The sequence below is a fragment of the Drosophila grimshawi genome, unplaced genomic scaffold (genome assembly GCF_018153295.1).
Source record: "Drosophila grimshawi isolate 15287-2541.00 unplaced genomic scaffold, ASM1815329v1 contig_44, whole genome shotgun sequence".
Taxonomy (NCBI): Eukaryota; Metazoa; Arthropoda; class Insecta; order Diptera; family Drosophilidae; genus Drosophila; species Drosophila grimshawi.
Genome location: NW_025063240.1, coordinates 6,071,005 through 6,088,200, shown reverse-complemented (window position 1 = coordinate 6,088,200; position 17,196 = coordinate 6,071,005). Strand labels below are relative to the sequence as shown.

At 40.4% G+C, this 17,196-nt stretch overlaps 1 protein-coding gene across 11 annotated transcripts in view; it reads right to left on the bottom strand.

Moving 5' to 3' along the window:
* Positions 1-17,196, bottom strand: part of LOC6558725 (CUGBP Elav-like family member 4) — a 313,415-nt gene that overhangs the window by 3,804 nt on the left and 292,415 nt on the right. For all 11 annotated transcript variants that reach the window (XM_043215442.1, XM_001985089.2, XM_043215443.1 and 8 more), the window contains 3 exons: positions 798-941; positions 451-724; positions 156-254 (listed from right to left, as the gene is read on the bottom strand). In XM_043215442.1, coding sequence (XP_043071377.1) covers positions 156-254; positions 451-724; positions 798-941 — 517 coding nt within the window. The remainder of the gene's footprint in view (positions 1-155; positions 255-450; positions 725-797; positions 942-17,196) is intronic.

The following is a 17,196-nucleotide window of genomic DNA, read 5'->3' as shown; positions in this document are numbered from 1 at the left end:
TATAGATTCTCATATATTGTGCCTAGGGAGCTTGCACACTAACTATTTACTATTTCATTGTATATTGGGCACAATTATATACGTAGTTCATTTAGGCAATAGATAAGATATATATATATATATAGACTAAGGGTAGCCCGAGCTTAGGAACTTACCAACTCCTGGAAATGGTGGCAAACCAGGGAAGGCATGTTGCAGTGCAGCAGCATCGCCATTTGGCAAACCTTGTGGTGGTATGGTCAGATGCAGCGGATCTAAATCGTACAATGAAACATATAAAAATGATTTTGTTAATTGAATACAAAACAATTGGGTTTTCAACTTAAATCTCAGATTTTCGAGTCTCAATGTGGTTCTTATAGTGATTAATTTTTGAACATTCTAGTCAAAATTATATGTCATAAAATACTATCAACGACAGATATAAATATTGTCTAGTTAGCTGCTTACGTGGGAATGCCGTTTGTGGAATGCCGTTCGTGAAGACACCATCCGCCACTGAAGCAGCAGCAGCGGCAGCTGCAGCGCCACCCGGCTGGCCATTGGGCGTATTGGCGCCCATATTGAAGTTGGGCATCGTTGGCGATGGCAGCGACGGTGGCTGACCGGTGCCATTGAGGCCATGAGGTATTTGCGTTGCCAAAGCAGCCATTGGATTCATATAGGCAGCTGCAGAGCCTGGTGCCGTTGCTGCGGCAGCCATCAGAGCCGCTTGCTGTTGTTGCTGTAAGCGACGGAAAAAATGTAATGAGATGATTACTATGCGGAACAGGGTGAAAAGAGAGTTGGCTATTTACCTGCGCGTAGGCGCCGTATGGTCCAAATTGATTAAAGACAAACGGATTCAATAGGTTCATATGACCGGCCATTTGTTGCATGCGCCTTATTTGTCGCTCCTTCTCCGTGTCGGCGTATTTGACAACCAGGCTGGAAGATGCACCCTGCAAAAATAATTGGAATAAACGAAAGAGTGAGTCAGTGAGTGCGTAAGTGGAGTGAGTGAGTCGTATTGCATATTTATAGGCGGCTTTTCCGCTTCCCGCCGTGGAGGTTGGCGGGCAGGCGGGCAGGCGGGCTGGCTCCATTGAGCGGGAAATCCTATTACAGGCCATTATTTTGTGCCTTGTCATTTGACGTTGACGTGGGCGATGTTGGGCGTTAACGTTGTCAACGTTGCCGTCGTATTTTTACCTGTGCACCATCCCCCGCCCTGCTTGCCACTCGTCACTGTGCACTTGGGCGCTTTGCTTTTGTTATGCGTAGCGGACTGCTCATTATTATCATATTATATTTTATATGCTTTTGTGATAAACAACAACAGGCAAATGGCAAAAATACTCGTAAATAACAAAATAATTGGCAACACACTTCAATTTGCATTTCCATTGAAATCGGCTTAGAAGCCGAGTGCGCTCTTCTCTCTCTCTCTCCCGCCCCACAATAATAATATAATAGAAGTGCTCCCATCTGCCTAGCTTTGTATCTATACATCCCTATCATGATGTTATCTATTGTTTGTTGTCATTGATTTTGAAACATTGGGCACTGGCAACAACAAAGACAGCGCCAAGGCACCCCGCCATCCGCCACCCGCCACCTTATCTCCTCCTCGCTGTTTCGTTGCCCTGTCGCCTTTGTTGCCTACTTTGATGTCAATTAATTAGCATAATAATGGACGCTTCACATTTCGCACTTCCTAACTACCCCTTCGCCACTGTCCGCTGTGCAAAACTTGTGTTGTGTGACAATCGAAGCGACGACAACATTTCATGTGCCTCGGCATTTTGTTTTGTTATAATTAAGACGTTTTCGCTCTGAGATGAGTGGCTGCCTGTTTTTGTAATAGGAGACCATTTGCTGTGGGGGACAGCAGCGGCTTTTATGATTTGGCAAATCATTAATCAATGTAACAATGATATTATATTGCATAATTTTAGGCCCACCCTCTCACTGCTTCTATGTGTATGTAAGTGTGTCGCTAATGAGACTACCTCTAAACAGGTGCTCTATGTACATACTTATCCGTCTTGCACACAATTTTAATTAACGAAATGTGAAACTTCAGTTTGTCCTTAGGCCATGATACGAAGCGGCAGCCAGACATCCAGCATCTAAGGAACAGCCAATTGCCAACTGCAAAACAAAAATGGAGAGCATGGCGACAGGGGCGAGGACAGGAGCGAGGACACAGGTAGAGGTCGACTTACGGTCATGTAAAACTATATTCCCCATCTCGAAGCAACTCGAATAGTCTTGTAATGCGTTTTAATGAGCAACCACTGAACACTAGACTTCAGGCATAATATACGATTATGTAGCATGAGAATCTGTTTAGCAAATGTGGACTGTGTAATCCTTAAGCTTGCTTAACATTTGGGTATTTAAGATAGAGGCTAAAATATTCAAGTAGATAAACTGAATCGCAATCGGCGTGAAGTCAGTTAAATTAAATTATATTAAAATTAACTGATTCACATAGAAGTAATGGTAAGCATGGGAGATACTCACACCCCTGAAAAGATAACGAAAAAAAGCCCCAATTTAATGTTGTCTCCAGCTTAACAGTTCTGCTGGGAGCCAGAAAAATTCAACTTTGAATGCTTTAAGCAATTTTCTGATGCTTTTCGTGAATTTTTTTGGTTTTTTTTTAAAGGAAGCAGAGCAACAGGAGAGGCAGCAGTAGCAGCAGCAGCAGCAGCAGCAACACACATTAATTGAAGTGCACTTCCTTTCAATTTTCGCCAACAAATTATAGCATATCAACAACAGCAACAGCAGCATGCCAGGCACACATACACACACACACACACACTGACACACACACACAGAGACACACACATACTCAGACACACTCAGTGGTGTGGCGCGGCTACAATGAACGCTTGGCGCGTCCTGTGCGCTCTTATCCTTGCTGCCTGTTAATTTCATATTTCGAAACATGACACTTTCACACTTTTGCTAATTTAAAAGCATACAAAATGGTGGCCAACACACACGCACGAGTTGCCTTACTGTTGTCGTTGTCGTTGTCGTTGTTGTTGCTGGTGCCTCATTTCGTGACGAATGTGCTTTATAGCAGTTGACTACTGTTGCATGTGGCACACAAAAGGCGAATCCTTTTCGCGCATATACATATACATACACATATACACATACACACATTCATAGGCACATATGCAACGCGTATGTCTCGACATAGTCTCGTTAAATTGTCGCCTGACACCTCGCTAATGTCATCACCATTTGCTGTGTTGCACACTATGTCGAGAGTCAGCCACATTATTACTGTAATTATGTTGGCCGTGTAAACGTCATTAGGCGTTTTAGTGGCAGGCTACAGAACGTGCCCCATTTCATCTGAGTGTGTGAGTTGAACGGCAATGTCGCTGACGCTCTCGTCGTGGCCCTTGTAAATCTTTCGACATGTGCACGAAAATTGCAGTGGACAAATTACAGTCACTGCACGGGGAACAAGTAATGCAACAAGCCGGACGTGGAGTACTCAAATCTACGTAATAACTGTGTACATCGAATCAGTATATGAGGCAGTTGTTATAGGTAGAATGCCGAAGTGCCGAGTATTTTGCATAGCTTTACACTTTCAACTCACATCCACAGAATGTGTGATTTCCATACAAATGTGAAAGTAGTCCTTAACTATGGGGATTATTATACGCTGTTGTATTCGATTCAGCTTCAAAAACATACCCTTTACACATCTCGAATTCTAAATAGTTATGAACATAAGTCGATATAGACTATAACAAATGAAAATATAACAGAGTTAATAAAATCACTCTTTAATAACGAGTAGAGTAATCAATCTACATATTCTGTCGAGCTCATCATCACATTATTTGCAATTGTACTCTTGACATTTCGTATCCAATCAGAAGCAATCAATTTACTCAACTCGCTCTTGTGTTTTTGCTCGATTTCCAATTATTCTCCACTAATTAGCGTTGTCCTCCAATCTGACGGCTAAACAGCAGTGCAACAGGCTCGCATTAAACCACAAAAGCTCATAAATTAATTCATTAACGTCAATTTGATATCCTTAATAATCCAGCACCGCATGTCCTGTGGTGGGCACTTGCCAATTTGTTGGTGAGCCACAGTTTGGGGCAAAACTAAAAAACCCAGAATGTGGATCCTTGAGAAATTATGCCTGCCTTCGGTTTGTGTAAGTCGGCAGAGGAGAGAAAGTGGGACAGAGTCAATATATAAACATTTATTATATGCAATGTGTATGTGTGTGTGCAGTTGTTTGGCTGGCACTTCCGTTTCCTGAAGACGACGACACGAAATTCCCATTCAAGTGAATTGCTGCGCCAAATGAAATGAAAAATTCAACACGACTCTCGAGCAGGCAGCACGCCTTATTCGAACAGAGCCAGAGCCAGAGCCAGACCGAGACCGAGACCCAGACCCAGGACGAATGCAACAGGCAACAGGCTGCCAACTGCCAACTGGTAACTGGCAACTAACAAGCCAAACTACTAACAGGAGGCCGTCGTCAGTGGTGGTCCTGGAATTGTGCCAGGCGGCACTTTTGGCAGCAATCGCATGTTGCATGCCACTTGCCTTGCGGCACGGTCCTGCAAACGTGACGCCATTAGCTTGGGCCTCTCTAGCAAACACAGCCAAAGCGTCGTGCGGGACTGAGGCTTTACCATTTTGGCACTTGGCAATATCTATATATATATATATTGTTTTTTTTGTTCACTTTATTGTTTTTTAATGCGCGTCGCTCAAAGTTTTACGCCCGTTTTTGGCCATTTTTTGGCAAAGTTTCAAACCGCAACGGGCCAATACTCGTGGCAAAGTGGTACCCAACGACGATGACGATGACGGCGATGTTGTTGGCCAATTACAATTGAAGGCTTACAGTGCATTTAAAAAGTAATTTGTCTGCCAGCCGCTCTCCCAAAAGCCGTGCACGTATTTATATTTAAATGCAAATGCAACCAAAACCCATAACACTGATGCGAGAGGGGGCTTTGGATGTGGAGTGCACATGATAAACCTGTTGGCTGTTGGGGCTCTATGGGGCTCCAGGCATGGCTGTAATCACAGTTACCCCGCCGGCAGTCGTGTTCCTGCCGTGTTCACTAATGGTGGCTACAAGCCGCAAGCACTGAACTCCAACCCAAACCCCTTCCCCATTCAGACCGCCGGCGAAACGCTTACAGGGGCACTGAAATGCACACACATCGCACACACATAATAAACTGACGCTGTTGTGCGAGTGTGCAACGTGTTCCTGTGGCCCTGGCCTGACTGGAGTCGGAGTCCTTTACGTGTCTGGGGACATGTTAACATGGCAGTCGTGCCAAAAAATTATTATTCCCGCCTCGATGCCGCTTTTTCTGTGTGTGTGTGTGTGTGCGAGGACTGCGAGCGTCGATTTGTCAACGCCTAAAAGGACAGCATATTTCTCTCTCAATTTGCAGCACAGTTACAAAAAATGCAAACAAATAGGTGTAAGGCAAAAAAGTATAATAAATAATACAAAAAACTAGCAAGCAAATGGGCAGCAAATGGTTTTAACAAATGAATTATATATATATGTATGTACACTAATATAGATACGTATGTCCGTATGTATGTATGCACATGCTTTGCATATCATAGTTTATTTTTATTTTATTTTGTTTCTTTTTTGTTTACCATAAAATGATATATATTTTTTCCAAGCAGTCGGCGGTTGCAGCTTATTTTAATTGCTAAATGAATTGGCCAGGCGCGCATTTGTTTAATGGTCAACCATTTTTATATATCAATTAAAGCTGCTACAATAAAATACACTTTTTGCATTTATTTATTTAACATAAAAATGTGCTCGCATTAATTTAGAGCCAAATGGATTTGAGAGTGGTGAAATTCATGGGCTCAAAATATCACCGATCAGCTTAACGTGAAATGGTATTTAAAAATATTAAATTATATGTGAGTGAACAATTAGCCGACAGGTATTACTATTACTAATAGTAGCTAATGTTTAATGGTATTAATGGCCAGGTTTAGGTTAAATTTAAAACATAATATTAAAGTTATTTTATATTTTTATTCTTTTTCGAATAAAAAAACTTTTAGCTACAATATTTGCATTCTTCGCGACGAATCGACAAATACTTAGAGCCTGGCAGCGACTTTCCAATTAATTTATACTTATTTAATGAAAAACAAGGAGGGGTCACAACCCAAGCGCGCAGTAGCAGTTGCTCGTACAACTTACGATAAAGTGGGGAAAATTAGCAGTAAAACTAATTACAAATTCATTTTCAGATTTTAATTTTGCTGTCAGCTGCAGTCGAGCTAACAAACAGTCGAGCAGTCAGCAGCAATCAGCCAGCAGTCCAAACCACTCGACCAAACTCAGTCAACTGTTTGGGCTGGAAGCAAACTCAAAAGCGCCGCAGAAACCGCATGCCGAGTAAGTAATCTTTTCCGCCAAATAAATCACACCATCGAGGAAAAAAATACATTAAAAAATATATAGAAAAATAAAATAAGTAGTAATAAAGAACTGTGACTGCGAGTCAAATTAGTGTAAAATGCCACTAAGCTTCCTAAAAGTGTGCTATGCATTACTCGGCGACGACAAAAAATTTTACGTACTATGCGAAAAGTTAGTTACTTTGGGCCAAAGTTGCGACGCGTTGTTAACCGCAGCGCTGGGCAGGCCAGACAGATAAAAGGGGCAGACAGGCGTTGCATACATTAAACAACTTTTGGCTCATTGCATTTGGCCTCAATCCACGTCTGCCCGCTTGGCTTGGCCGGGCCGGCATCAAAAGGCAACCAAATGGACCCGCAGGCGAAGCGGAAAATGCGGGCAAGCAAAAAAGCGCGTCGGCGACGACGACAACGGCGTTGACAATGCAACTCTTGGCAACGTGGCCAAAATGAAAAACTTATTTAATTTACTTTGCTTTTTGCCACAGCCAGCCATTTAATTCAATTAAGCGCTGAGACTTCTCCTTGCTGGCTATGGCTCCAAAAGCATCGGCCTAATAAACAATCAAATATGTCCGAGCAATGTCAGAGAAAAGTACTTTAGCATAAGGCTGAAAAGCTAGCTAAGCTAGCAACAGTTATTTTATTTGACTTAAAAATGTTGAACATTAAGCAAGGCCTAATAAAATGGGCTTGTATAAAACATTTTAGGTGTTGTTCCAAATTGACAAACATTGAATTCACATTCGGAACAAAATTAAATTACATTATGAAATCCTCTTAAAGCTATAAATAATGACTTAAATTAGAAATAATAATATTGTATGAGACAACAATATCCAAAAACCCAGCGGAGAATCTGAATCTATATACAGATTGTTAAGTTTTTGTGAATATAAGCTTTGTAAAACATTCTGCTTTTATTCAAAAACTTTATTTTTTTCTCTTGCAAATAGGCTTTCCGAGGCATTCTAATAGGCAATCAACAGGCTGTGAAAATGTTGCCACACACACGAAGATATGCGAAGAATGTGACAGAAAAGTTTTTAAAGCAAAAGCAAATTGTAGTTGCACTTGGAAGACTTGCCGGCTTTGACAGGACAATTCCTAAATAACGCCTTGAGAACGCCCCATTTTGGTCGTACTGGTATCTGTCCTTCGCATGCCTTGTTGCACATGTCTTGCATACTTCGGGGCGAGGCCAGAGTGCTCGTAGGACTCCAACTAAGGAGCTAAGCACATGCCATGAGCTTGGCATTTTGTTATCATTGTTGTTGTTCTTCTTGTTGTTATAGTTGTTGCTGCTGTGGGTATAAATGTCGCCAGGACCGCACAGTTTACTCAAGCAAATGGCTGGCTCAACACGGCAGCAAAGGACACGGGGCCAACTAAGCAGGCAGGATATTACATGCAAGCATGATTGAGTTTCAAGTACTCCTTGCATTCGTACATAAGGACCTCAGTCCACACCCAGACCAGACCCAGACCCAGACCCAAACCAGACCAGCCCAGCAAAAAGAGGAAGCGCACAATTTCATAAATTTAATGTCGGAAAACTGTGCAAAAAGTTTTTGGGATCTGATTTTAGCATAGGATTGCAACAAATTGAATTTAGCAGTGGCAAGGACTGGGCCTCTCTAATGCACTTAAAATCAAAGTGCGTTCACACAGTTCACACAGCAACTGAGAATAAAAGACAAGTAAAAAAAGTAACTAAACTAAGGCGAAGGATACCAAAGGATGCTTGCCTCCGACTGTCTGCTGCGTTTTTTGTGCTTGATTGAACAGAATGTTGCCAGAGCCAAATTTAATTTACGACTCTTATACAGGGCGATAGAGTGAGATAGAGGGATACAAAAGGAAAAGGAGAGATCTGTTAAGACTGGGCTATATGAATATTTCATTTGCAGTTGGGCTCGCATAAAAAGCGCACAGTTAATACCAGGCAGACGCCTAAAAAGCTGGCAAGAGTGCAGCCGTAAACAATTTACAGTCGAAATTGTTAATAAAATTATCAAATATTATATTTATGGTCAGTATTATGGTCAGCGGTCAGCATAACACTCCCCGTACTCACCGCCGACCACTTTCCACCCTCGTTGGCTTTTTATGTTGCTGCCGGTTTAATTTGCTGCTTTGGTTTTACGAGCTGTTGATGCGATAGTTGTTTTTGCCTGCTATGGATAAGCAGAACATTTAGTGGCCCTTAAAGGGTTCCCTTCTACTCCACTACTATAGTCGACTATTTGTATACTTGTTGTACTTGGTCGACAGCTATTTCGTTTGGACGATAATCAGTGTGATTCGCATAAAAAACAACTCTTTAAACGAGTTACGAGTCACGTTCGAGTAGTGTGAATGAAAATGAATCTATTAAAGAGGTTTATGGATGCAACCACCTATTTAATCTAGGAATAAGTAAGAATAGTTCTTTGTACTTGCCTCTTTGCACAAAGCTTAGTACCATAAAACATATTGTAATTGATTAGAAATATATACTCAATTTTTGTTGGATTTATTTATAGAGCTGAGCATAGAATAGACTTAAAAAGTCCTAAATGTCTCCACCAATTCCAAATAGGGCTCTCAATTCATGCTGCTCATTATTTTAATGAGATGGTGCTGCACAGCCAACTGCCGAGAATAATGAAAGAACATCATCAACGAAATTGGCTACACAACAACACGCATGCCTCTAGAGCTAATTAGCTCGATATATGAACCAATGGGTCGTGTGTAAGGCTGGTTGGCCCTTTTTTGGTTATTCTGCCATGTGGTGCCCAATGTGCTGACCAGTTCCGTGCCAGTTTTTAGCCACAAACAGCAAAACATTTCAAAGGACACGTCAGACGCAGTTGCAGCTGCAGCTGCAGTTGCAGTTTTCTGGTCTGCTGCAAATTGTACAAATATATTCTGGGAAAAACTAAAAACTAAAATCCAAATGAAAATATTATTAAATTCAATTGGGCAAACATTACAGAAACATGGCTCTGGCACGCACACACAAATAGAGAGAGAGAGAGAGAGAGAGTGAGAGAGAGGGAAGGGACTGGGTGGCAGGTTCAGCAGGAACATATGTGGATGCAACATGGCGTCCATTTGGGCACGGCCGCCGCAACAAACGACCAAAAATTGCATTGCCATTTTTACGCGCAATTTGTTTTGCGGAAATATTGTGAAAGTTTTTTGGGGGCAACAGTTCGACAGTCCGGCGAGGCGGGGCAGGATAGGGTGGACCCGGTGTCCGGAGTCCGACAGTGCCGGGGACAGGCTGCCACGTTGGCGACATTTGGCCAAATTGCACACTAATGTGTGTGTGCTTGTGTGTGCCAGCAAATTGCCAATGGCAAATGGCCGCAAATGTTATATATATATATATATATTTTATTTTTATTTTTTTATTTGCAGCATGTGCGTTGATTTCTGATTGTTATATAACATTTCATTTAATGCCCAGTTTAAACCCTACAAAAGTACCAAAAAAATAAATACAAATAAAAATAGAAGAAAATAGGAATCCAAAAAAAATAAAGACGCCAAAGTCGAGTTGGCAACATGCAGCAGCATTTTCAGCCTTAATTTAATCATGCGAAATCTGCGAACGCCCAAATGCAGTAAGCATAAATCGCTTTGGCATGCCTTGGCAATTGGTAGGAAGGCACAAGTTGAAATTGAGAAAAATGCATTTTTGTGTGCAAGAAGGGAAGTTACTTCCAAATCATGGCAAATCTTTTCTAACTATTTGCAATTCAAGCATAAGTAAGGGTTGAGTCTCTCGGGAAGCGGAACATATACACACACACACACACACGCATCCAGTCAGGCTGCAGTTTCATATGCAAAAACTGGTGGCAGCTGCCAGTTAGCTCTGGCTCCACCCACTTGCAACAAATCTTGCAATGAATATATTTGGCCAAAACGATTGCATGACTGCCTGACTGGCTGCTTGGCTGCCTGCCTGGCATTACTGGCATGCTTCTAGGCGTTTGGCGTGAAACGTTTTACTTGGGCAAACTGTTCTCTGGCTGGCTTCTTGATAAACGAGTGTCGTCGAGGCGCAAGCTCACTTACCTGCCAGACGCACACTCAGTCGTCTCCATGACGGTTTATATTTTGACAATTTTTCCACTTTAACAAAAAAAAAAAAAAGAGTAAAGATGAAGTTTCTACTTCACAAATTGCCAGCGGAAATGATAGACGGCAGTCGGTAGTACATAGTTTTCTAGGCAATTTATATGGTCACATATTCTTGTGTTGTCTGATTCCGAGAGTCGCAGAGTCTGCAACTGAAACTGAGCTATTTGACTGCATAAGTCTAGAAACCAATCAATTGGACATGTCTTCATCTTTGAGCTAATCACTTGTCACTTAAATATTATGTTCTTATATTCTATACATTTAAATCATTCCTTCCTTTTGCTGTTGATTCTTGTACTTATATTTTTGAGATTTAAAATGTTGGATATTTATTTAAGTTTAAGTCACTTTTCCTCAGAACTTTTCTTTAATTTATTTAAATTATCATAGAGCTGAAAGCTCACTTTATTATGGATTTGCAATGCAATTTAATATGTAGTTTTGTCCAGTTTCAGTTTGTAACTTTATTTAAACATGCACAGATATGCATTATTTTAGTTGCTGTCCTGCATTTTTCTTCCATGCATCACTTGTGCTTCTGCTTGACTTGCTTATCATAACAAAAGTTGCCTAGCAAGAGAAAAAAACTCACTAAAAAATAAAAAATAAAAATAACTGAAAAGAAAAGAGGAATAAAAACTGTCCGGGTCCGTCAAAACGAAATAATATGCCAAAGCATTCTTCACTGATTCGGCGCTACGCGTTTTTGCACTTCAAAGTACTTCAAATCAATTTTCTTCACTTATTTTCATAAACCGCCAGCCGGCACTCCTCACACCTTTCCCACCCATTCCATTCTGGGCAGCTGGAGGACGCAAAAAATTTGCCAGAGAAGTTCAATTTTTGAAAAATATTTGCAAATTTCATTCACTGCGCTCGTCCATTCAAATTTCCTGCATTTATGTTGTTGTCCTTTGGGGACTCGGCCAGAAATATGAGAGAGGCAACAGCAACAACAACAAAAAAAAAAGGAAGAAATAAATGGAAATAAAGGACAAAACAGCAGCGTTGCCCGTACCAGACCAGGTCCAGCAGCTGAGCTTCGTCCACCTCCATCGCCCCCTGTCCAACTCGCATACTCAACCCCCTCTTCATTTTCGGCACATTTGGCCCAACCCAAGGACCTTTTGTTATATTGAGAAGGCAGCAAGAAATTGCGCTAAGATGCTTATCCTTTTTTTCGCTTTTTTTTTTTTTTACTTTGCTCTTTCGTAGGAGCAAAAATGGTAAAAATGCTCCATTATTATTTTTATTACTTATTTGCTTTTAATACTTGACGATGACGACGGCAATGGCTACGGCTAGGACTACGACGAACGTCATCCAATCTCAAAGCGGATGTCGTCTACTTTGCATTTTGAGCCGTTCTACTTGTATGCTTCCTGACGCTACAAGCCAAGAGACCCAACAATCCGGCATTTTTTAAACGACGTCGTCCCCGCCCCTCCACCCCGTTCCACACCACACAAAATTATTATACTTCTGCTCTGTTCGCGTCCCGTCGCACTTATTGAAAAATTCGCATCTCACATCAAGACAACAGAGCCAAGAACAAAAAAAAAAAAAATGTAAGATGGAAATGAGGAAAATTCTTTGGGCATCTGAGCTTCGATGACTTTCGCTTGGCTTCGATTTGCTTGGCCTGTCCTGCCATGTCCTGTGCTCCGTTCTGTTCTGGGTCTGGGCGTTGGTCTGGCTTTGGATGTGGCTGTGGCTGTGGCTCTTGTTTTAAGTGCAGCCCCTAGTTGGCTTTGTCGTCTCTGTTTATGCAAAAAATTTGTCTACTGTCTATGGCATTGGTTGGTCGTCTTTTGTTATTTCTTGTGCTTAAGTAGTTTTTACTGTTTTTCATACTTTTAGCTTGTAATCACTGTCAATGTCGACCATTTTTTTACCCTGATTTTTATTTTTATTTTACTTCCTTTTTTTTTTTTTGGTTCGTGTTTTGTTTCTGACATGCTGCTTAAATGCTTCTCAAGATTTAGCTACTTGATCTCCGCCACCCCAAAGTTATTAATAATAAGCTATACAAATTTTTCAGTGTCTAGTGCATAGATTGCAAGGATTGCCACAATTGGTCTGGGGCACTGCACTTACACAAAGGATGCCCAAAAGGGTTTTCTTTTTATTATTATTATGATTTGCTAGTGTTATGCAAATTTGTAGTAGTACATACCTGTAAAGATAAAGAAAAGAAAGGAAAACATAGATATGAGTACGTTGGCATTAAAGTGGCTTTTGTAAGAGATGTCAAAATTTATGATTAAGGACTTTAGGATAAGGATGAGGTTGAGCTATAAGTTAAACAGTAGAGAGTTGATTCAATTATTGATTAAACCCGAAGGGTTGCAAGATTTCTCCATAAGTTTACTGGTAAGCCACACAGCTTAAGTATACTTTATATTTAAGTTATGAGTAATTCCTTATATTAACTAATTTCCCAATATTATAATGTTTTTAGTGCCTCTTAAGAAATAAACGTGATCCAAAAAGTAACTATTTTAAAACCTTTTTAAACTATCAAAGTGTATTACTCCATTTAATTTAGAAAAATCACATTGCCAGTCAAGTTTTAATTACTGTTCAATTTGCTTTGCCGAAAACAAACAAAATCAATTACGCCAACTATTTGTGTAAGCCCCTATTTAGTCAGCCTAAATGTATTTGTATATTAAGAGCTGCCAAAAATTGTTGTACCATTGGCAAAAGTATTTATAAACTGATAACTTGGGCAACGGAATTGGACGGTAATAAAATTTTAATAATAGCAAAAAGTTCAATTGGCATTTCAATATTGTCTTTGACCTTAGCCTTTTATCTAGAAAATGCATTGGCAGAAATTGTAGGGGCGGTGACACGGCACGCACACACATAGAGAAAAACTCAGACAGCGGACAGACGACCTAGACTTTGACTAAGAACTGGGACCTGGTAGCTGGTAGCTGGGAACTGAAGCTGATGCCTGGCTAAAATGGGAGGCGTGTGCGACTGTGCGATGATATTATGAGTGTTGCTGGCATTTCAACGATTTTCAGTTTTCTTATTAAATATTCTAGAAATGTTTCGGAATCCAATGATTGTGCAATGGCATGTACGCGCAGCATCCCCTCAACCTCCCTCTCTCGCTCTCTATGTCTCTCTCGAAAAGCATTTTTCGCTTACAAGAAGTTGGGCAGGTTTGGAGCAAAGGGAACTGCCAAATGTTGTTTGTCATTTTAAGGCAGTGCCATGGGTAACTAGTGAGCTGGAACTATGGAGCAGAAGCAGCAGAGGCAGTGGCAGTGGCAGCGAATGGCGTTGCAAGGGGCTTGTAACTGAGGCAACAACAAAGTGAAAATGAAATGACTCGGAACGAATGACAAAGCAAGCATTTATAAGGCAGGGAATGCTCAGGAAAGAAAGGGATAGAGTGAGAGAGAGGAGAGCCTTTACAACGGTTAAGGCCAAATCAGACACACGCACGCACACACACACACACACACACACACACCGATTTGTACTTTATATACCTTTTGGCTGGCAATGAAGCATATCCTAATTTGCAAGCACAACTTTAAGCAGTTGAAGCATTTTGCAATTTAAAGCAGGCTTTTAGACAATTCGAAATGGAATTTGTGTCAGCTTTGCATAAAACGTGTGAAATCGTTGCAGTTCCTTTTGGGGGCACGTGTGAAAATGAAATGAACATGAGTTCAACAGACAAAGTGATGAACAAGATGAATTCAAAATACATTTTTAAATTCCTTTTATTATTATTAAATATTGCAGTTGGCTATACCGAAGCCAATGAGCACTATGTCTATTCGTAAAAGCACTTTGCAGCTAACACAGCTAAGGATTATATGGGAAGTACAAGTTAAACTTGAAAGCAATGTAAATATTGAATTTTAAAGCACTTTTGTGGTTGCCTGCGGCTTGCCATGAATCTTCCATAATATATCAAAGCGTTCTATTTGCGAGTGAGTGTGTGTGTGTGTGTGTGTGTTTACCTTTAGGGGCATCAACGAAAAACAGTTATATGTACAAACGTGCGTCCACAAAATTATGCAACACAAATCAGCGCATTTTACGCATGGAAAAACATTTGAATACTCCGCGATAAACAGCCAACTAATTTTGTCAAACAAAAAAAAGAAATCAGAAATCACAGCTGCGAGTAGCAAAATTTTATAGAAACAAACTAATTTACAATATGCCCGAGAGCAGAAATGCAATGTCAAGCATACATCGACACACACACGGCAATCGAGTGCAGTGTAAATATCCTGTGGTTTTTAGTTTATTATTAATTTTTGTCAGCGAGTCAGCAAGTCCTGTCCCACAGACCGGCCACTGTTTGTCTGCCCTGTCACTGATAATAAATTTGCGCATTCCAAAAAAAAATAAATAAATAAAAAAAAAACAGTATGTACACATATGAATATATGTGTTTAGTTAGCCTCAGCACGTAAATGTATGTTTTCATACCTTAAAGCGTCATTTAATTAATAACACTAGTATGCCCAGCGGCGGGAATTGTTGAAATACTAAACATGTTCAGATTTGTTTTATTAGATAAGTTGTGAATTAATTCACAGCTAAAAATCATTAGCTAATATTTTCATAATGATAAAGAGATAAATAAAAAAGGTTTTAAACTAAATTATATTTCTTTCAATCAAGTCTGCGCACTTAACTTTATTTATTCCTAACGATACATAACTAATAATTTGATATATGTTTGTTGAAGGTGCGCCAAGGGGTGGACAAAAAACGATAATTAAAAATATATTAAAGCACAATCATTAAGTAATTGTTGTAAACTATTAGTTCTTTCATTCATTGACAAAATTATTTTTAAATAGAAGCGTTAGTTTGAATTTCTATGAGTTGATTTTATATTGTAACAGATATAAATCGATATGTATTGTGTGATCGCCAAGAAGCAGAAGAGATCAATCGTTGTGAATAAAGTAAAGTAAGCAGACGTATTTGTGGAAGAAATATAATTTTGTTTTGACTCCTACAATATGTATATATCATAGGGGACTTAGAGTGTCCGTATTGCTCAATTTTTAATGGCATGTGGTAATTTTTTCTATTGTTTTTTGTCATTGGCTTTGAGCAACGCAAAGCGGAAATCACGCACACTGTGGTTAGAGTCCTGTCGACACTTGTGAGCGTGTGTGTGTGTTTGTGTGTGTTTGTGTGTGTGTGTGTGTGTATGCTCGCATGTCTGTGTCCAGGTTTGTTTGGCGTTTGTGTGTGCACAGCTATTTACTTGATTAAAAATTAATAATTGCATACAAAGCAACGCTGGAGCTGGAGCTGGAGCTAAATAATAATAAAAAAATACAAATATAGCAAATGCCTAACGGCCAAACCAATTTCAGCACACGGATGCAATTTAATATTTTAAATATGTCAATTAAATGGGCATTTGGGGCATGAGCGCTGGGGGCGTAACCAAACAATCGCTGACAGCCCGCCCAGACGGCTGCTGTTTATAATAAATTATAAAATGTTGCAGCGGCATAAATTAAACAAATGCAACAAATTATATTTCACAGTTGATAAAAGTTTAACTAGAGTTGGGGCACAACAAATGTTTCGGAGTTTATTGGATTTAGATGCACGCAAGTAGAAAGTATTATTTTATTTACATGTGCAAAACAGACGAAACTTTTAATGTAAAACAAAAAAATATTTGGATTTATGTAATTTAATGTATCTGTATATGATGATGCGACAGCTGCGCTTTCAATTATTCGAATAGAATCACAACTATTCACATAGCTAAAATTTGACATGCTGTAAAAATGCAGTCGAATATGTAGAATATTTTCAAAGAACATTTATATTTGCTTGAAAAGAAAGTGCTAACAGCAGTTTGCAGTTGCTTGCTTTTAGGCATCACTGTTATTTCGGAAATGCGCCAAAGTATGCTATAAAAATATTGAACTTTACGACTATGCACGGCACTCGTCCGTGGCACTTGTAATAATTCCATCAGCGGCGAAAAATCTTTAAGCCAACATGGCGCTAGGTTGACTGATGTGGGGCTGGAGGATTGTTTCCATGGGCTGCACTCCAGGCAAAGTCAAGTGCTTAAAGCAGCTCAAGAGAGCGACGAGTACAACGAAGCAGCAAAAGCAGAAGACGAGTGCTTCATAATGCACATGAAAGAAGCAGCAGCAGACGCAGTCACTCCAGTCTAGTCGAACTGGCGGAGAGGCGGACGGGCAGGCCGAAGCAGCTGAAGCAATAAAAAAGCAAACTCCGCCTGCCGTCTTCTAGTCAGACACAAAAAAGGCACTCGTCAGTCTTGTGCAACGACGTCATCGGGTCGCAGTTTAAACGACTTAAGCGCCAAGCAAATCATCATTAAAGTCTCGCCCTCCAAAAAGAGCGTAGGCGTTGACGACGACGGCATGCAGTTTCTGTGGGCGTTTCCCAAAACCCCACCACCTATTCGCCCCCACCCCGCCCATGCAGCAATGCAATCGACAATGCTGGTTAAGTCAAGTGTAGGTCGTTGGTCGGGTCGCATTGAGTTCTCTCTTGCCGCTCTCCACTGCACTCCTCCTCTTCTGCCACAAGCCATCAAGTTGATTGTTGTTG